Source organism: Camelus bactrianus, chromosome 27, assembly GCF_048773025.1.
Source record: "Camelus bactrianus isolate YW-2024 breed Bactrian camel chromosome 27, ASM4877302v1, whole genome shotgun sequence".
NCBI classification, from domain to species: domain Eukaryota; kingdom Metazoa; phylum Chordata; class Mammalia; order Artiodactyla; family Camelidae; genus Camelus; species Camelus bactrianus.
The window spans coordinates 15787045-15808405 of NC_133565.1; the positions used below are offsets into that span (position 1 = coordinate 15787045).

A 21361-nucleotide genomic window follows, 5' to 3' on the forward strand; every position below is an offset into this window, starting at 1 on the left:
TACAAGCAGCAACTCCAAGGAGACTGGCTCTGAGGAAAAAAAAATAAAAAAAACACCAATAGCTCACAAGTCCTAAGAGGGAAGATGGATGCAGAAAGACTACAATGCCCGAAGCGTGCAACATGGCGGAGATGCATGTTGACGAGGTCTACTTGTATGCCCAAGAGCCTGGAACCCAAAATAAAGTGTTATTTAAGTATCACTCAACACAGCAGCATAGTGTTTATATTCCAAAACAAGTAAGGGTATTTCTATTTCCTCCCAATTCCTGGGCCTTTGTATAACACAAGGATTTATTAGCATGCACAGTTTATCTATAAGTCTCCTAAATTCCAGCAGAAAGATCAACAATTTAGATCATGAAATGTGGACAAGGCAACAGAGGAAATTTTATAATTCACTTACCCAGACCCCCCTCACAGCTTAAATGACAGCTATTATAAATGATGAAGTCTTGTCAACCTTATTAACCCAGGTCTGGCATAGCAGCCTCATGGTAGTACCTAGAAAGTTCGTAAAAAAGGAGACAAGCATTCTGCGTAGGGCACACCTTCAGTTGAGAATGAAATGAAAGGCTGAAAGTCAGGTATTAGATATGCTTATAGAAACTTTACCTGACTTTAGACTTTTCAAGGACAGTATGAACAATGTAAGTATTGGCTAAAGCATACTCAAAGTGCATTGGTGAATATCTTCCAAAAAAGCAGAAAGTGATTCTCCCTATGTAATTATAAATCTTCTTTGGTTATCAAATTAATCAAGTGTCTTTTGATTTTTTTTTCCTTGCAAAATCATGTGACTGGCAATAGAATGAACACAAAGTTAACCACCAGGCTGAAAAAGATAAACTACCTAACTGGCCACGTTGGTAACAAAGTACTCAAATGAAATATTTTAAATGTTTGGCATAATCCTGACCAAATACTCTCAATCATGCTAATATTAGGAGCAGATGCTGAAAATTTATATATGTATATATAAATTATATTCCCTAATCTTAGAAAAACCATTAAAAGTTGAGGAGATCAATGAAATATTATTTAGCTAATGAGAATAAACTGACTGGAAACCAGAGAAAAGCAGGGTCCTCTACCTTATATAGTCAACTCAGCACAGGTGATAATACCCCTCAGAAATGAAACCATGCTAGAGTTCAATCGAAAGCAGAAAAAAATATTTAACTGAGAAGGCCTGAGTAGAAAACACATAATTCATTTTTACCTTAAAAACATACCTCAAGTTTTTAGCATTTTTAAAAAACTCCTAAAGTAATCATTAGGCATTTCTCTGGTGATTCACATATTTAAATAATGAAAACTGCCTTTAATGTTACAGACTCCCGCCTAGATTTTACTGAAGTGAAGTGGACCCTATATACACATACAAGGGTGTCCTGAACGTTAGGACCATAGAACAGTCATCGGTAGATACTGATTCTAAATCCCATTCAGTAGCAAATACTCTCCTTCTGGTGTCCAGTTCCAGGTCTCCAGAATATGCAAACCCTCAGAGCCCCTTAAAAGTATCTTGCTGTGCCTTGACAATTAGAAGAATCAGGAAAGACATTAATGTCTTCTTCTGAAAAGCAGAAAGTCCAGTGGAACAGAATAAATCAATGATTTCCTAGCAACTTCTGCTATTTTAAGTACTTCTTTGTACCTAAAATTCCCTAAACAATCTGAGATATTAAAATAACTCCGAGATTAACAAGTCACTTTATACTCCTGTTATTGGATGTGAGAGAAGTTATTCACTTGGCTAATTTCTGAATTAACTCGTATAATTTCCCTGATCATATCCCCTCTTTGGGAATTACACGAATGTCCTAAACTTACCTTTGGCGCATTTGCAGATGCAGCAACAAAATACAGCAGAAGTGTGATCACATGAATTAGATGCTTAAATTTCAATCTAACAAATTCTCTGTAGGGGTTTTGAAATGAGAACTCTTATGAAGAGTGCAAAAATAAAACCCTTGATTCGAAACACAACAAAACATTCTTTTGTTTTTAAATTCCTGAGTGTCAAATGATTAACAAGATACTGTGTAAAGTTTTATAAGTTCTAGAAAACTGAAGTATAACAAATACGATTCATCTTTTTATAACAGTTTCAGATTCTATCAACATCTGCCACACAGAAACACACAAAACCCAAAGAGTTAATTATACATAAGTGCTTCAGGAGGGAGTATTGCTTTACACCATTCACACTACTAAGATACACAGATTCACTTTTTACTAGAAAGAAAAAGTCATGTTATTTTCTGAAACTCATAAATTTCAAGCTATTGCTCTACCTTCCCCTACCAACCCCTTGTTAGGTAAGTAACTCCAAAGATTTTCTGATACAGGTAGAGGAAAAGTGACAGGAAGGAATAAGAGGAAAACAGAAAATTGTGGTTTAATTAAAGAGCAGAGTCATTCAGAATTAACAAGCAATTAACAAGGAATTGAGAAATTCCTGTGAGACCAAGAGGGGCAAGGGGAGCTACAAAAGGTCTCAGAGTCTCCGAGCTGGGTAAATGGTATAGTGTACCAAAAGATAATGCAAAATACGGAAACACACTGTAGAGAGAGAAAGGGGAAAAATACGTTTCTGGGGTAGAGAAGTTATTAAAATGTTAAAGACTGGGGCACGGGCAGTGTTTTTGCTTTTGCTAGGAAACTGGGGTTGCAGTCCCAGGTATCACCCAGAAAATAAAGCACTGGTTAATGAGAAGGGGCCAGGAATAAACAATGGGGGAAGGGAGGGCTGCCTTATTACCTCTATGGAGGGTGCTGATCAGAGGCTCTCTCCTGCTTCTCTGGTGAGTGGGCAGACCCCTTCCTGTTCTCTCCTCTCCTCTAGCCAGCTCAACCTGGAAATCAGAAATCAGTGAGTGGTGCAGTGCCCCGGGGGCGAGCAAGGAGGGGGCTCTGAGGAAGGGGGAGCAGAGGAAGAGAGTGGTAAGGGCAGGCAGGAAAAAGCAGTGATTCTCCTCCCTCCCAGGCCAGCCCCCTTCCCCACAGAGGAGGTAACTGACTTTACCTGTCTGCTCAGCTGCTGCTTTTCTCCTTCCTTTCCTCCTCCTCCACACTCACCAACTTCTCCATTGAAGAAACAGCCCAGGCAGGGCCGGACACGGGTGTTCCTGATCCTCCTCGGTGCCTCACGGCCCCAGTCCGGCGAGCACCCAGACAGCCGAGGAGACTGGAGGCGGCAGTCCTGGCCGCCGGGCAGCCTCGGGGCAGGGGTGCAGAGAGGAAGTCCCGGCTTGGGTGGGGGGGCAGTCCGGGTCTGAGGGCTCGGAGCGGGGGGCTGCCGCGCTCCGGGCCGGAGGCTCCCAGCTACGGCGGAACACAGGAGGTCTCGGGGCAGTGAGGTCTCAGGTCATACAGGGTCCGAAGTGCCAGCTGCCGAGGCTCCAGGCTGGGGGCTTTCGGGATGCACTTTGCACTGGGCCACCCCCGCCCCCTCCCTCCAGCACTTTGGGGTCACTGGGATGGGACCAAGCCTTCAGCAGCCAATCAGCGGCCGCACTGGAGCCTGAGACCGGAGCCGTAAACCAGGTCCGGGGTGGGTGGGGGTGGGGGGGTGGGGGCGACTTGGTTGGTTGGTTGCTTCCTTCTCTCTTCCTTACCCCTAGCGGCCCCCACCCCTTGCCTGCCGTAAAGCTACCTGCGCATTCGCGACAGTTAGAGGAGGCGGGCCGATCGAGGCTAGGACTCGTCTCCGATTGGCCTCACTCACTTCCCCGCCTCCGTGGCCTCCGATGCTCCGCCCCCGGCGGAGGGACTCGTAGCGGTTGCTAAGAGACACTATACGCCGAATAGGACGTCTGCGCATGCGAGAGGAGGGACCACCTTGTACTTTCCGTGAACTACGGTGGCCGGGAAGGGGCCGGTGTTCGCTGGAATGGCGGTGCGAAGGTGGTGTGGCTGGAGTCACATCTCTGGCAGGTAATTGGGAGCGGCCGCTACCCTCGGCGGCGGGGGAGGCGTGTGTGCGGCCGACTGAGAGGCTGTCCTCTTAAGACTTAAGACTGGGGGGTGGGGGGCGACAGTCCCTAGAAAGCGAAGAGAGAGGCGCCTTGTCCCGCCGCCCCTTCTCAGCGCTTTTCAGACCAGTGCCGGCTCCTTGGCTGGTCTTTGGGTCCCTGAGGCTCGGCTAGCTACCAGGCTGGGCGTACCTCGCCTAGCATGGACGAGAGGACTCTCTTTGGGATGGCAGTGACGCTTCAAGGGCTTTCCTGCAAGGATAGCAACCTTCACGAATTCCTGCGATTGAAGGGGGAAAGAGTGGAAAATATGGGATATGGGCGTGTTAAGTGCGTTTTTTCATTTAGCAAGTATTTGGCGGACGGACACTGTGCTGTTTGGGAGACAACGGTGAGCAAAGCAGATGCTATCACTTGCCCTCGTGGAGCTTTCTTTTTAAAAAGGGAGGCTGACAAACAAAATGATTTTTCGGGTAGGGATAGGTTATAGAAGGAAAAGCAAGCAGAATAATGGGATCGAGTTGACTAGGACGTGATGGCTATTTTCGATAGGAAGGATCTGTGAGGAAGTGACATTAGAGCAGCGATCTGAGTGAGGAGGAGCCAGCCATGCCAAGACGTGGGGGGGGGGGGTCGGGGGAGATTTTGCAGGCAGAGACAACCAAAAGTGTCAAAAATGCAAAGCCTCTGTTGCTGGAATGACCTTTGCTGTTGGCTGGAACTGCCAAGAGGAAGACCAGGTAGACAAGCAGAGTAAGGGAGAATGGCTGGTAATGAATTTGGAGGGCGGGGAGGACAGACCGCAGACTGCAGATCTTGCGGGACATTGTAGCCATGATTAGGAAGTTATAGTATCTTATTTGTGTTTTGAAAAGATCTCTGGCTACTCAGTGGCGAAGACTGTAGCTGGGAGTAGGAGTTACTGCAAATGTGGAAGACTATTGTAGTAGTCCAGGCAAGAGTTGACATTATTTTAAACTAAGTCGCCCAATAAACTGGACATTTGACTACTACCAGTGCCCTCAAGTAAAGGCCTATCTAATTGTATAAAGTTATTATGTATTTTGGCATTTCAAATGCTTTTATGTAGTAACACATATGAAGAAAAATTTGTGGCAGATGGGGGTCACTGCAAACACTTTAAATTGACTCCCTGATGTTTTCTTTTACATTATCATTCACTGATTATTTTGGTGCCTTTCATATGAGCCACCTATTGGCTTAGGTACTGAAACTGGGCTCAGTCCTACTCAGGGAAGCTTGTGACCAAATTAGAAAATAGTTTCGCGGTGAGATAGATACTGTGCTATAGGCTGAGGGAGCACTTGGCAGGGCTCTCTAACCCTGACTTGGATATTCCAGGCCTGGAAATTTCCAAGTTGAAGGCTGAGAGTGGGAAGGGTTGAGTGTGATTTAGAAGGAAAGGGCTGAGCAAAGCTTGGGAATCCCTAAAGTGCACAGAGTTCCTGAGGACCTCAGAAGAAAGCCTGGAGCTTAGTTTGTGGGGCATAGAGGTGAGAAGACCCCAAGAGTCAGATCTCCAAGGGCCTGCTAAGCCCTTTTCAGGGGTTTGGACTTTATCCTAAGGAAAGTGGAGAAGCTTTTCAGAAGTGGGAGTATAGTGGGCCAAGAACAACCACTCAGCAAGGACCCCATTGGGGTTGTCCAGGGTAGAAGTGGGGAACTCTAATAGTGGCAGTGAGGATGGGGTGAAGTGAGGTGAGGAAGGGTCCAGGAAGATAACCAGGTTTCTTGATTGGGTGACTAGGAGATAGAGGTGCCGTATATTGAAATGAACAGTGTAGAAGAAAACAAGTTCGAGGGGTCATAGAGTGAGTTGAATTTGTGCTGAAGGTGCCTGTGGAACCTCCAAATGGAGCTCTCTGCTGGCATTTAGACACTGGAGTACAGAACACAGAAGAGAGCTTGACCCTGACTGTGAATTCTGGAGTTGTTAGCATGGTGATATTAATTGAAGACATTGAGAGTCCTTGAAATTGCTCTGAGAGAGGGGCTATATAGGACTGTACCCTGACATGTCCCAACATTTAAGGGACTACAATCAGCTCTCTGTGTTCTCAGACTCCATGTCCATGGATTCAGCCAACCTCAGATCAAAAATATTTGTAAAAAGAAAAAAATTCCAGAAATTTCTAAAAAGCAAAACTTGAATTTGCCGCTAGCCCAGCAACTATTTGCATAGCATTTACATTGTATTAGATGTTAAGCTAGAGGTGATGTAGAGTATAGGGGAGGATGTGCATAGGCTATTTGCAAATACAACACCACTTTATACAAAAGACTTGAGCATCCATAGATTTTGTGAGGGGATCTGGAACCATAGATATGTGAGGGGTCCTGGAACCAGTCTTATACCCAGAGATGACTGTAGGAGAAAGAGGATCTAGCAGGGTGTCTGAGAAAGAACCTACAGAGCGGGAGAAGGAACTCCAAGAGAAATTGACTTGTCAAGGATTGGTGTGCGTTTAGAAAAAGGCAAGAATATTTTTAATGGAAGGACCACCCAGTTATCTGTGTGAACATGTGCCCATTTTTCCTTTAAAGAATATGCCCCTTTGGCCAGCAATTCTGCTGATGAAGTTGTAAGAAGCCCCTTTTACAAAAAAAACTTAAAACTTCCTGGGGGCTAGGGGAGGAGGGAGTGAAAAGATATATTTTAAAGTAAGAACCCTCCTGTATGATAGAGAAGGCACTGAAATAGTATGGATTGTTATTTAATTAATATTCACATCTGGTGAGCTCTAATAACTTCTTTCCCTTATTCTGTGTAAGGCTTTTCAGAAAATACAAATTCTTAAAAGAACATCCTTGATAAATATTTGCTTAGACTAGAAAAAAAAAAAAGTTTTGTTTTTTTTAAGAGCCAGGCTGCAAATTATACAAGAAAAGTTTTTAATCACTCCTGGCTGTTTCTTTAAGCCAGATCCATCCAGAAAGTATAGTATCTTATTATATATTCAAAAGAATGTATGCCAAACTCTGCAAGCAGTTTCCAAAGGGATTTCAACAAGAGTCTGGAACAATGGTACTCTGTTTGGAGGTAATTCTTCCTAAAAAAAAACTATTTTGAAGGCTGCCATATATTTTTGGATGTACAGGTTCCAATTAAAAAAAAATCAACTATTTTATTTTTATTCCATTGTACTTCTCAGCAATCATATTTCACAATTTCAGATTTCCAAATTTCCCTCTCTCCTTAAAGTACATAGCTGGATTACAATTAGAAACCAGTTGTGTTCAGACGGTATTAAATGGTGTTCTATATTAGCAACTTTAGATCTTTCAGTTCTGCCATGATTTCTTCCTGATTTATTATAAAAACAAAATAACATCACAAAAAGCTTGAGAAATAACTTATAATACCTTAACCAGTACAACTACCACTTAATTTTCACACATTCTTTTTGTTTTCAGATGTATCATGAAGTTCCAACAATACTTGTACTTATCTGTACATTCTGCCTAAAGTTATTACTGCCTCCTTCGTGGGGACCTGGATTTGCCACCTGACCTCTCTGGTCCTCTTGGGTTCTCAAATTGCAGGGAGGCCTTAGGAATCATCTAATCCAGTGATCTTTTAATTTTCTTCGCAGTGGGACGCTGATGTAAAAAAAAATCTATTGAAAGTGCTGTTTAATTAGTACGAATGTAATTTACAAATTCAGTTTTATAATATGTACTGATTATAGAAACAGGCAATTATGAACTCCAGGAAGAGTGAAAGAAAGAAACTATGCAGTTTATGGAGAACATGTTCAGGCCTAACAGCAGCCTCAGTGAATAGTGTGTTTGCTAAATGCTGAGTCAACCAAGACATGAAGGTCTACAAGATTCCTAGCAAGAATCTGGTAACTGAGTTGTGTCCCAATTCCCAGCCCTTCCATTTCTCTGGCCATTTATTTTTCGCTTGAAATCCTTTGTTCGAGTTGTAACAATTTTTAAGATTACTAAGAGACATAATTATATTACAACCAGGGAACATTGTATTACCACACTTTCACAGAATATGCTACTAGATAATTCTGAATTGCTATATTGTATTGGCACCATCAAAATGGATAATTCTTAAATTATCACTTTTCATTGATTCCAAAGCGGTTTAGATTGCACAATATTTTTTAACAAGTTCAAATTGATTAGATTTCACCAGACATACTTAATTTCCCAATCATTTAGGTGATAATCAAATTCACACAATGGAAACACAGAAATGGAGTAATTCAGGATCAATGTTTATGGTATTTTAGCTCATAAAACCCTGACTCAACTGGAATGAGTTCATTCCCTGAGCAGAAGTGGACTTTACTGTTGGAAACATGCTCCAGTCCCATGACAGCAGCTCTGATTCAGTTGGTGCCCAGGGCTCAGGGCTTTTTCCTAGTGCCCTACTGATTTCAATGTGTGACTGAAATCAAGAACATTGCCTGGTGGGGAGGGGTGTAGAGTACAGCTCAAATGGTAGAGCACATACTTACCATGCACGAGGTCCTGGGTTCAATTTCCCGGTACCTTCATTTAAAAAAAAATCAAAAAACTTAACTAATAATACATAAATAGACCTAATGACCCCCCCCCCCCAAAAAAAGAAGAATCATTGCCCAGGAGGCCATGTCTCAGTCCTTAAAGCACATGGTGCTGGTGGTGGAGAGAATGAGCAGTTAATGCCCCGGCTGACAGCAGGCTCCTTTTTTAGGACTGTGGGGGGATCAGGGACCTGGATGCTGTAAATAGGACTAGCAGATACACAGGCACACCATCTGCCTTTTAGCCTTTTAGTCTGCAGTACCTGGCAGGAAAGGGGGATGGGGCTGGAAAGAGAAATTCTACTTTAGACTTTGGCCCCATGGTCCCAATAAAAAAGTTGCTCAAAGAGAGGAAGCTCTTGAGCTGCTAATTTAAGGGATTTTTTTTCCCCCTTCAAGGGTAGTTTTAATTTGCACTTAATTGTGACTTCGATCTGTGCAGCTTCTACTGAGCCCATGGTGAGGTCTAATACAGTAAAGACTGAATGAGCTCAGAACTCAGCCCCTGCTATGGAAACTACTATATTTACAATTTTTTGACATGAAATTTTTATTGTAATTTAAAATTCAGAAGCTAAAAATTACACAGCATTTATATACTTTTTGAGCTCAAAACTATTAAAATTAACTTTGGAACTGATTTTAAGATTATTTTAGACACACACACTACTGATTGACACTAAATGAATAGTTAATGAATCTCTTGACAACTTGACTGAAACAGAATATTCAGGCACGAACACATTCAATAAATATTGATTAATACCTACTGTGTATCTGGCACTGACTGGAAGCTGGGGAAGAAGTGATAAACCAGACACCTCTATGGCATTACAGTCTAGGCAGGAGACATACAAATCATTGCACAGATAATTGAAAGTATGTTTGTGACACATTCTGTAAGACAGAGCAGTGGTGCGAGGAGACTGGGAATACCTCAGGAGGACCTGACCTCGCTAGAGAAAGTCATTATGTTAGTTTCAGGTGAACAACGTAATGATTCAATATTTGTATATACTGCAAAATGGTCACCACGGTAAGTCTAGTTAACATCCATCACCACACATAGTTACACAGTTTTTTTGTGCTGAGAATTTTTAAGATCCACTCTCTTAGCAACTTTGAAAGTTGCTAATAGTATTATTAGTTGCTAGTAATACTGTACAATACAGTATTAATAACTATAGTTACCATGCTGTACATGGCACCCCATGAGTGTTTTATAATTGGATGATTATACCTTTTGACCATCTTCACCCATTTTGCCCACACCCCACACCCTGCCTCTGGCAAGCACCAGTCCATTCTCTGTATGTATGCATTCTTTGGGTTTGTTTTGTTTTTTAGATTCCACATATCATTGAGATCACATGATAGTTGTCTTTCTCTGTCTGACTTATTTCACTTAGCATAATGCTCTCCAAGTCCATCCATGTTGCTGCAAATGGCAAAATGTCATTCTTTTTTTATGGCTGAGTGATGAGATGTGTATCTATAGATGTATGTATTACACATACCATGTTTTCTTTATGCATTCATCAACTGATGGACACTTAGGTTGTTTCCTTATCTTGGCTATTGTGAATATACTGCAGTGAACATGGAGGTGTATGTATGCCGTCTGGAGTCAAACCTGCCATGCGTTGTCATGTTTAACAGGGCCATCTGGGGCATAAGGAATACTGACAGATGTTCACTAGGGGTTATTACAGAGACAATCACATTTAGTTTAACCCTCCCAGCGCCCTGTGAGCTGGGTAGTCATTGTGCCCCGTGAACATAGGAGGAGACTGAGGCTTAGATGGTGGCTTGCCCCATGGTGACCCTGATGTGGCGGAGACACATGACTCTAGATCCCAGGTCCCAGGCTCTTACCAGAATACTGCTTCGACAGAAAAACACTTTTAAGTATTGCCTTCATCATACATTTTAAGTCTTCTATCTGTAACTTAATTGTCAGGCTTTTTCTTCATGCTAAAATAAAATTCCCTGACCTCTATCAGAGTCCTGCCAAGAGTTTAGTAAGAGGACAGTTTACAAACATGAGGCAGGGTCTCCGGGTCTTCAGTGTGCTTAATGTTTTAGCAGTATCCCAGAAACTTATTGGAAATAAAAGTGATTGGGCCCCATCCCAGAACTACTGTATCCAAAACTTCTTGGGTAAGGCCTGCCGTCTGCCTTTACATGCCTTTCAAGTGATTCTGAGGCAGCTAAAATTTGTTTTAAGGACCTGAGAGAGGGATGGTGTACCCTAGGGGGCTGGTAACTGCTAGTACCTGCTCTAGCTTGAAGGTAAGTAGAGAGAGCAGTTCCTGGAACTGTGAAAAACAGCACCCTCTCCTGCCCTCGCACCGCCCCCGTTGGAGCATGTTGGGTCGTGGGGAAAGGGGGAGGGGAGAACTTGCCCATCCGGGGCTGGCACCTGTTGTCTTCATTTGTTATCTTACTGGCATCTGTGACCCCAGTTGATGCTTTTTTTTTTCTCTGTCTATAAAGCATCGTTTTGAATCTCTGTATCTTAAAGTTTCTAACTTTTCAATCTGATTTCTCACAAACACTCTTATCAAAGAACTTGGGTCCCACAGTGATAGAAAACAGCCCATCCCCCCACCAAATGCTTGCTTGTTTATCTATTTATTTATTTATTAGCTTTCAGTTTAGTTTTATGTGCTGAAATGATTGAACCATTTGAAATGGTCTTTTTTATAAGTTGAGAATGGTTGAAATACAGCAGTCTTATTCTCATTTGTGGTAAAAATTAAGGATTTAAAAGATTTATAGAAATATTTTTAGAAGTTTTTTTATTGCTATAGCTTTGAAATAAAAATAATTCCATTTGTGGCTGAAAATTATGAATTCAATTGATCATATATTAGTTAAAACCTAATTAGTTGAGTTTACTGATTAGTTTAAAAATAAAATGTTGGAATATTTTACATATAAAAATGTCAATAGTCTTAATTGGGAAGAAATATTATAACTAAAACATACAGTAAAATACAATGAAATTAGTCTTTGAAGTAGGATATGAAACTAATTTTTAATGTCTGGCAGATGAAATACACCAGACAATTAACGAGATGGTTTTATTCAAGCTATTGCAACAGGGCAAATGTTTATTCATGGGAAACCTCTCAAAGAAGGAGAAGATGTGGGGTTTTATAAAACTAGGGAGTCGATGAGGAAGGGTGAAGGTAGGTGTTCTGTGGGAATGTGATCAGCCCTTTCTTGGGACACAAGAGGGGCAGTTCTTCTTACCCACGGCCACTTTCTGGGAGCACAGGGCTTAGGTAAATTTTAACACTGTCAATTTAACAAGGTTACCGATATTTACTTATGTTTACTAATCACATGAGGTACACACTACACTTTGAAAACAGAATTCAGTGAAAACTTAACAAAAGTTTCATCTAGAACTTTAAATTAAAATCTATAGATTTCTTAATGTTTATCACTGCATTAGAGACCTAGAACAGGGCAGCTTTGTCTTGTCTTGGGTGACCAGGAATTGAAATTCCTTAGAAGCTAAGCAAGGGGAGGAAACCAGTGAAGAAGGAGGTTTGAAGACCAAGGGCAGGCCAGTGGGCCCTAGAGTAGATGTGACAGCCCTCCAAGGTCTCTTCCTGTGAGGAAGGAAGGAGGTTAAGATGGGCAGGGCATTTAAAAGTGGATCAAAGTGGAGGAGCGAAGTCCGTGGATTTTGTTAAAGGATAAATTTTCAAGATGACAGAATCATGACCCATATAAAATGAACACGTATCAACCATTTTATTTAACTCAATGAAAGAACCAGAGAAATGTCACAACCATTTTAAAGGAAAAATTGACGCCATGAATTTAGAGTAAAGAAAGGAATGTTGAAATGAGTTTACACATGGAAGCAAAACTGGCTTCTTCCCACTGCGGGGAGAGCTGCCCCTCCACCAGACAATTATTTACATGTCCGTAGACAAGGATTATTTGCATTGCTGTCAGTCTACCTACAATTTCCAGAAGTCTCAAAGGCAGTGAAAGGAGCTAGCCCTATAGGATCATACCATTTCCAGAGGTTCCAGTATTCCAGTAAAAGGGCATGCAATAATTTCTTTGGCTTGGGCCAAAATCTTAAATGTTTCCTAGCCATGCTTGCTCTGCAGTAACTACGTGCTTCGTCTAATAATCACCTGTCAGTTGATTGCCCATATTCTCTGCTTTAAAGGCCATGTCTGGCCCTACATGTCCTTTCCTTTCTCCCCACTCTTTCCGGTCTCCATCAGGTCAAAGGAATCTGAGGCAACGAGAATGTCTAAGTTTAAATCCAGTTTCAAATACAGTTTGCTCATGTTTGGATTGCTTTTGCTTAATATCTTGTTTTGTTGGGTTTTTTTCCCCTTGGGATGGCATCTAAAATTGTTTTATTTTATGTTATAAATGATGACCAAGGTTTCTTTATGTTATCATATAATTTAAAATTGGGATTAATCCAGCAATAGCCATAATAGTTTGACCATAACAAGCTAACTTTAGGCTTTCATATGTAAGTTGAAAGTGAAAGTTAACGAATTTGAGTTATTAGCCCAGTGGTTCTCAACCTGGATGATTTAGCCCCCCAGGGGGTGCTACTGGCATCTAATGGGTAGAGGCCGGGAATGCTACAGAACTTACTACAGGGCACCAGACAGCTCCCCGCAGCACAAGTACCCAGTTCCTACCGTTAATAGTGCCAAGGTTGAGAAACCGTGACAGCCCATTGAAAAATGTTGGAGGAAAGCTGAAGTCTTTGTTGTGATAAAATTAAAAATAACTATGGTCTTAAATCTATAGGAAGAGCATAATTTTGTTTTTATGGTTTTGAAGTAATGTTATTACCAGTTTCCCATTTTAGAAATTAAGCAATCAGTATTACCCTTAACTTGAGACTAAATGATTAAGTGGAAACAAATGCCTTTCCCTTGTAATATGATAACACTTAATCACTTTAAAATTATTTTTCCTAGTTTAGGTTTTACTGAAGAAACGGCTTAGAGGTTCATCGCTTTTCTAAGATTAATATTTGCAGTTTGAAGTTGTCAGCCTTCTCATAAGATGTATTTCGGCCATCAAAATGAAAGCTTTCCTTGACATTTTAGAGCAATTATACAGGAAGATACTTCTTGGCGCCACACTTGAAAATGACAGCCATGATTACGTCTTTTATCTCAGCCTGGCATTTTCAGATCAAGACTGTTCAGACTGCTCAGACAACCTTGATGTCGAGGGTGTGCATCGGCCATCCTCTGTCCATTTGGCTACCGTTTCCGTAGCACCTGTGTGTTTGAAGAGACACTCTCAGATGAGCAGTACCCGAGAAGTAATGCTCCTTCAGTTAACAGTGATCAAAGTAATGATAACCAGAACATTGTCTGTTGAAACTGAATTCCATGCAAAGGAGAAATACAGAGATATAATTAAAATCCTTTTAAAATCATCTGACATCGATTCTAAATTAGTAAGCCCATTTGTTTTTGTGGTTTTTTTTTTTAAGATCTAGATTTTTAAAATAAAAGTTTTAAAACATTCAGCAACAGGGGGTAAATTTATTTGTTTTCCTGTAGACCTGTATGTTCCAAAACTTGGATAAATTGTTGTCTCACATGGCTGCAAAGTGCCTTGCACTACTTCTGTATTTCCAATTGAGAGAAAAGGTAAGATAATCAAATTATGTTATTATTTCTTTTATAGTTTATTTAAAATTGCTCTGTGGCATTCAGTTTTTTATCAATAAAATGTTTGTTCACATAATGACATGTAAATTCACTGAAGTATAAGAATGGAATAATGTGATGGTGAATTCTATCAAGAGTTAAAGACTTAATTAAATATGTTGTAAATCATTACAAAATCACATTCTTAACCCAAAAGATGGGTTTCAAGTCAGAGTCCATAACTTTCTTCAGATTCTCAAAGGAGAAGGTAGGTCTCCTTCCTCCCCTCCAAAAAAGTTTTAGGAACCCCTGCTTGAGACTAAGACCATTTTCACAGGTTTAATAGAAACAGATTCTAAGAATGGTCTTCAGCATAATGAAAAAAAATGTGAACAAATTATCAGATTTTTCTCTTATCTCTGAATTAGTTAATAAGCAAATCTAAGCATTTACTGACTTCTTTTAGCCATCAGTGCTTGTTCCTTTCTTAAAATAACTTTTTTCCAGAATACAAAAAGGTGATATTTGCAGTAGAAAATTTGGAAACAGACAAAATGTATAAAGACCAAAATAAAAATTTTAGACATCATTCCAGCCACCTAAGAGATAACCACTGCTAATATCTTCATGTTTTCTTTTGATCTTTTATTTGTATGCCATATTGAATATTTTGACTTAATTATTAGGATATTTGTGTCCTTGTTTTACCAAATATTTTCACTTTTTTTTTGCACAAGATTTAACAGGGTTCTATAGGGTTGTATATAATAGGTAATTTGTAACTGTAAAGAAAATTTATTGTATATAGCTTACTACTTTTAAATCTTTTCTCACTTGTAGATAACATTAAGTAATTCCTGGATTGCTTTTTGCCAGAAAAATCTTTCTGAATATCCTGAAAGAGATAAAGCATTGTATTGCCTCTCAACTCTTACCATTGTAATGAAAGAAATCTTAAAAGATACGTGTTCACAAAAAACAGGTATGAATTATGTTCCCCCATAAACAGCTGTCATTATCGTGTTCACAAGGAGCATTCTATTTATATAATGAAGAATAAAATTTATTTTATAACATCTGATCCATCCATAAGCATGGAAAACTATTTTTTGATTGAGAATACCTTTTTAAAAGAAAAAAAATTAAACTTCATTATTATTAAAAATTGAAATTAAAAGCTTTTCACTTTTATATATACTTTGCATCATCTGATGATATTAATATTTGTAAAATGGGCATTAACCATGGTTATTAGCTGTTAGTTTGTGTATCTTCATTTGTTCATTTTAGAGGTAAATAAGTCAAATCCATTTTTTCATCTTATAAAGTGATAATAATTACAAAACTCGAATTGTAAAATTATGCTTTAAGACTTGTTTTTCCTGTTGCTTATAACTACTATTTTTATAATTGCAGAAATTTTAAAGCAGTTCCTGACTCCTTTTAACACCATTTTTGAAGTCTTTTACAATTCCTTGTTTTCTCAGCATTTTGAAAACCACCAAGATTTTTCTAAAATCGTGAACAGCTTGATATGTTTCCTGGAATTGCTTGAACTTCTTATCGCCTCCAGAATCCACCTGAAGTTACATTTCACTTGCCAGAGGATTTTATTTTTGAAGCCTTCTTGTGTGTTAGACGTTATCTCCTGGCCTGTTCAGGCTTTTGTCAAAAGGAAGTTCATCATATTTATCAAAAAGTGCCTTCTCTGCAAAGTGGGTGAAGACCTTTGTCGGGGGTCTGTCCCTGCCTTAATGCCGCCAGATGATCACTTAGATGTGGACATGTTGGCTTTAGCTGACGCTGTTTTGCAAGCTGTGGATTTGGGCTTGTTGAGGACATTGTCTGTCCATGGAAAACCTTCCCACTTTGGAGGCGATGAAGTTCAGCCTGGTTGGGAGCATGTCCCTGGTCCAGATTATGTGATCCTCAGAGCAGCAAGTTTACTTATCATTAGATCCTTAGAAATCAAGTTTCAAAATTGTGCTTCAGCAGACGAAATGAAAGGTAATGCTCTGAACTCCTTTTGTATGCAAAGTAATAGGCAATTATGTACTGAAGTGTATTTATTCACAGTTAACAAATCTCAGGACTATAATTCCACTAATTTTAGCTATATGTTGTTCTAGTTGTAATTTACCAAATTTTCTTCCAAAAACAAAAAAAGAGAGAGAGAGAAAACTAGAATTACCCATAAGGGAAAAAGTTTCAGTTTTGTGGGCTAAGCTGAATTTGCCTAGCACAGTGAAAGACTTCGTTTAAAAGAAAAGGTGGCGTTGAGTCACTTCAAAGTAAGCAATGTAAGTCTATTCATATTAAGATATTTGTAGTATAGTAATTGATAATTAGGAATTGAAACTAATATGTGAGAAGTTACATTGATGAAAAAATTGTTGCATAAAATTTCCAGGATATTAACTTAAAGTCCAAAGATAGCTGTTTAAAGTGGGACGTTCAGTGTAGGTGTTGGGGAAGACACGTCCTCCGTTTCATTTGAGAAAAATGAATAGTAGAGGTCTCTAAACAAGCAGCATATAGTTTCAGTGAAAAGTTTGAATTGTAAGCAGTGACTTCCCTGAATCGCTTTGGATAAGATTTAGCTCATAATAATTACATACAAGATACACTTCTGTGCAGTTATAATTTACAACACTAGATGGCATGTGGTATATGATTCAAGAGTTTTAAACTGCAGTTAAAACTCCTTGAAACCTTTTTGATTTTTGTGCTTAATAGTAGTGCTTTCTTTTAATGCTTTAAACAAACAAAAACCTTTTTTTCTGTTATTTGGAAAGCACATTGTTTTGTTGGTAGCATTGTTGCCTCTCGTAACAGACACGTTGACATCCAGTGAAGTGATTTCTGTTGTCTGCTACTCATTTATATGCTTTTGGCAAACATTCATGTAACTTTTATTTCTCGGAGATAATTAGTATTTGGCGGTGTGGTACATAGATGGTCTGGCTATATACATTTTAACTGTATCCTACTGACTGAGTCATTTTTTTCTCTAAACTCAGAGATAATCCCTGACTCACAAACTTTTTGAAAATGTAAATCATAATGCATTTTGAAGGACTTTAGATATTAGAAATTTATATATAGGCAAGTTATTAATGCATTCGTAAACCCTTACCTGCTCTTTGAAATTTGCATTTTTTTTTTGAAGTTGATTTACAGAGGTTTATGTCTGAGTTGCTGACCTTCTTAAAGCGTCACCTTCAGCCCTCTCTGCAGTCACACAATCTTTGTGAGTGGTTATCTAGGGTCTTCGTAGAGCAAGACGATGACATGCTGGAGGCTGCCAAAGCATTGCTAGGCATCTACCTAAAGCTGACCAGGTTCGTGTATTTTAAAGTAATTGTACTAACCACGTGCCAAGAAAGCAGAAAACATTTTTAATAATGCGCTGGACCTACTATTTACTTTCCATCATTAGGGGAGAAAAAAATCCCTAACCATCTTGTGGTTTCCTTTTAAGTTCCAATTCCGTGCTTTAACCCTGCCCTACATGAAAATGAGATTACATTTGCGTTCTCATAATTGTGAAGACTTGGCTAGGTAGGCAGATCTACGGAGCAGAGCTAGACTGGGTTTAGTCAACGTGGGTTCCGGTTGCGTCTCCATCTTTGTTAATGCACTTGTCTAAATCTTAATTTCATTGACGTTTAAGAACTCTTTTCACCTCTAACACTAACTTTTCTATGTTGAACTTCTATAAGGTGATTTTTGCCTTTGTGAAGGTGAGTACAAACTTGGAAGTAATCAAAGAAGCCGTGCTAGATTTTCATTTTAATACACGGTTGAACTGGGACTGATACCATCTTGAGGCGGATAACTGAAATTGATTATGAAGTTACACTGCTGATGGCATTTCATGCTGATCCTATTTCGGTTTTATTAAAACAGCTGCACTTGGGTCATATCTTCTTGTGGCAAATATCTGTAATTGGTTATGAAGTTAATAACTGATGACCTTTTACACCATTTCTGCTTCTGCTTTATTAAAACCTTAGAGTGTTTGCTTTATTTCCACTTCTTTCTTGGCTTTGGAGACAGGGAGTTCTTACTAATGGTCGTCGGGGCAGCACTGTGCTGCCAGTTCTTACTTGTGTTATGACACTGCTGGCAGTGGCTGCTTTCAGACTGTAAGTATTTGGGGCCAATTTTCAAAAGGACCTAATCAAGAACACAGAATTCCTGCATGTGATTTGAATTAGGCTCAGAAACGGTCAAAGACAAATTCAGTCTGAATGCACATAGCTGCTAGAATATATCTTAGTTGTGCTCACAGCTGACTTCTTACTCCTCGGGAAAGAGGAAGCCTCTGAACTAAATTCACTTTGTATGTGAATTCCTAACTTTCTTGACTCCAGTTTAGTGTGCACGTGCTCATGTCAAATGTATTTTTCCTAATGTTACTGTAGTAGTTAAGAGTGGCTGGTTGTAAATGGTAGAAACCAACATAAACTAGTCAAAGTGAAAAAAAAAAGAAAGAAATTTATTGACTCTTAATTGGGATTTCTAAGGGGTCAGGTTGGCATCAGGTATACTGTATATACAGGGATTCAACTCATGTCGTTGGTTATGTCGCTTTGTTTCTATGTCACAGCTCTGAATTCATTCTCAGGCAGGGCCACCAGCCAGTGCCAGGCCTCCAGCAGCCTTACGGTTATGTTCTTTAATAGCGCCAGCAGAAGTCCCAGGCAAGGTCTGATTAGCTCGCTCGGGTCATAGATTGGTCAGTCTGGGTCCTGTGCCCACCCCTGGGGAGGAGAGTGTGGAAGTTAAGGGAAGAGGCCAGGCTCTAGACCCACCTTACCACGTGGAATTAGTCACTGGAGGAACAAGGAACTCCGATGTCAGGAGGCAGACAGAGGACTTCGTTGGGCAGAAAAAACTAGAGCTACCAAAGTCAATGGGTTTTGTTTATTTTATTGAATCAGATTTATATAGAGTTTGTGGAGAAAGAGGTTGGTTTGAAAATGTTTTTCTTTTTAAAATAATGCATGGATTAAAAAGTAATCTGATAAGAGAATTTCTGGCACGTGAATTGTATCTGTCAAAACTATTATTTTTGTAAAGAGTCATTAATCTAGGGTCTCCACTATCTTTGTTTTCAGGAAATGTGAAGCTACTGAAAGCTTGACCCAAGAAAAAGAAATGTGGAACCATCACACGCATGAAAATGGCTACAATCCACACTGTATTTTCTTATTCTTATTGAAAACTATAGTATTTGACTCTACAGTTCTTCTTGATTTTTTGATTTCATCAGAAACATGTTTTCTTGAATATTTTGTTAGATATTTAAAATTATTGCAAAAGGACTGGGATCATTTTTTCACTGTTTGCAAGTACTTTGATGTAACTGAATCTAAAGATAGCGTAAATATTTATTGTTGTATCTCTTCACTTGTCCAAGACAGTAGCAGCAACTGGACAGAACCTGGTCCTTTGGCTGTTCTTAGTCATCACAGAAATGCTCATGCTTGCGTCTGCCATGCTTCCGATGCTTCTTCAGAACCACTGAACCAGATCGTGTTGTCCAAGGAAGCTTACACCACACTCCCGGCTAATAGTCTGTCTCCCTGCAGAGCTTCTCCAAGTCTGGTAGATTATGACAGCTCTGATGATTCTGAAGAAGAATCCACAAACCAGCGTTTAGCAAACAGTAGACTGACATCTTTCCACCAAGAAGCAGTGAAGAAAATTCAGGACAGAATTGGGACAAGTAGGGGTGAAAAAGAACTTAGCCTGAAGCCTCAGTCACGGCCTCTGGTTCCTAAAGAATCCAACACTCCCTTCTCTGTGGATTGTGACCTAGCCTCAGATAGCACTGCCTCTCAAGTAGGAATATGTTACAGGACAGTAAAGTGCTTTGAAGAGCTTCGAGGTGCCATTTACCGTTTACAGAAGAAAAATCTGTTCCCGTATAATCCGACAGCGCTTTTGAAGTTGTTAAAACATGTCGAGGCAATATATAATAAAAGTTTGAACCCTTTGTACAACAGTGGCATTTTATTTCCACAAACTGTCTTTCCCTAATATAAATTGTGCCTTAATGAGACAATAGTTATTAAAAAAAAAAAAAACCTCAAAAGAAGGGTTTTCTAAATCATGTCTTTTTTGCCTTTTAAAAGTAGCCTAGTGGCTAAAAAAGATAAATCAGATGGCAAATCACCTGATACAGTTGTGCAGCACTAGAAATTCATGGTAGTTCAAACTTACACAAATGTGGGATGGTTATTGTATCCGTTTTCTAGGGCTGCTGTTACCAATTACCTTGAACTTGGTGGCATAAAACAACAGAAATTTATTCTCTCACAGTTCTGGAGGCTAAAAGTTCAAAATCAAGACGTCAGCAGAGCCATGGGACACTAGGGAGAAGTCTTCCCTGCCTCCTCCTAGCTTCTGGCCATTGCTGGCAAGCCTTGGTATTCCTTGACTGGTACGTGCATCACTCTAACCTTTCTCCATTGTCTTGTGACATTTCCCCTGTGTGTCTACCTGTATCCAGTTTCCCTCTTACAAAGATGTCAGTCATTGGATGGGGGCCCGCTCTCATCCAGGATGACCTCAGCTTAATTATATCAGCAAGGACCCTATGTCCAAATAAGGTCACATTCACAGGTTCTGGGAAGACATGAATTTGGGGAGGGACACTGTTTAAGCCAGTACAGATATTTAGGTGTAATGTGATAACATAAAAACCTTAAAATCTTAGCAGTTTTTAAAAGAGAGATGATTAGCTCTATGTATATGTATGTGTGTAGCCTATGGACATGAGTCTCCTTTAAAAAGATTTTTTAATGGGCAATTTTCCTATTTAATATTGTGATACAGATAATTACATTCTGTCTTTTTGAGGGGAGGCAGTAAATTGAAGTTTCAATGTGATTACAGGTGTACCTCTCTTTATTGTGCTCTGCAGGTACTTCATTTTTTTTTTTAACAGACTGAAGGTTTGTGGCAATCCTGTGTCCCCGGGTCTATTGGTGCCATTTTTCCAACAGCTTTTGCTCACTTTGTGTCTCTGTGTCAGTTGGGTAATTGCAGTATTTCAAATGTTTTTCATTATTATATTTGTTATAAATATAAAACTTTAATGGATAAGGAGTTGCTTCTTACAGCTGAGCAAAGAAAGTGGTTTCTCGAGATTAATTCTACTCCCA

The 21361-nt window shown here is 39.7% G+C and overlaps 2 protein-coding genes across 7 annotated transcripts in view; one reads left to right on the plus strand and one right to left on the minus strand.

Annotated features, from left to right (window-relative positions):
* ASB7 (ankyrin repeat and SOCS box containing 7) overlaps nt 1-3566 on the minus strand; it is a 47840-nt gene extending 44274 nt beyond the window's left edge. The window contains exons 1-2 of one of the 2 annotated variants that reach the window (XM_074353926.1): nt 3084-3566; nt 2767-2860 (exon numbers count right to left, since the gene is read on the minus strand). The gene's annotated coding sequence lies outside the window, so the exon portion shown is untranslated. Of the gene's footprint in view, nt 1-2766; nt 2861-3030 lie in introns of both variants that reach the window. The other variant, XM_010962897.3, reaches the window with a different exon arrangement.
* Nucleotides 3567-3810: 244 nt separating this feature from the next.
* Nucleotides 3811-20985, plus strand: LINS1 (lines homolog 1). Of its 5 annotated transcripts, none has more exons than XM_074353973.1 (7): nt 3811-3941; nt 13505-13990; nt 14097-14186; nt 15027-15168; nt 15603-16193; nt 17356-17527; nt 19310-20977. In XM_074353973.1, the coding sequence occupies exons 2-7, from the start codon at nt 13607-13609 to the stop codon at nt 20232-20234; spliced, it is 2304 nt and encodes a 767-aa protein (XP_074210074.1). In that variant the 5' UTR covers nt 3811-3941; nt 13505-13606; the 3' UTR covers nt 20235-20977. The 5 variants fall into 5 exon arrangements, with proteins under 5 accessions (XP_074210074.1, XP_074210077.1, XP_074210076.1 ...); XM_074353974.1 differs by having other exon boundaries at nt 3832-3941; nt 13500-13990; nt 15063-15168; nt 19310-20981; XM_074353972.1 differs by having other exon boundaries at nt 3832-3941; nt 13500-13990; nt 19310-20978.
* The last annotated feature ends 376 nt before the right edge of the window (nt 20986-21361 follow it).

Bases quoted from the DNA above. Each gene is read 5' to 3' on its own strand.
- LINS1 (XM_074353973.1), top strand. From the start codon at position 13,607: ATGAAAGCTTTCCTTGACATTTTAGAGCAATTATACAGGAAGATACTT. The intron at 13,991-14,096 runs GTAAGCCCATTT...GTTTTCCTGTAG, and splicing joins CTGACATCGATTCTAAATTA to ACCTGTATGTTCCAAAACTT. The intron at 14,187-15,026 runs GTAAGATAATCA...TCTCACTTGTAG, and splicing joins ATTTCCAATTGAGAGAAAAG to ATAACATTAAGTAATTCCTG.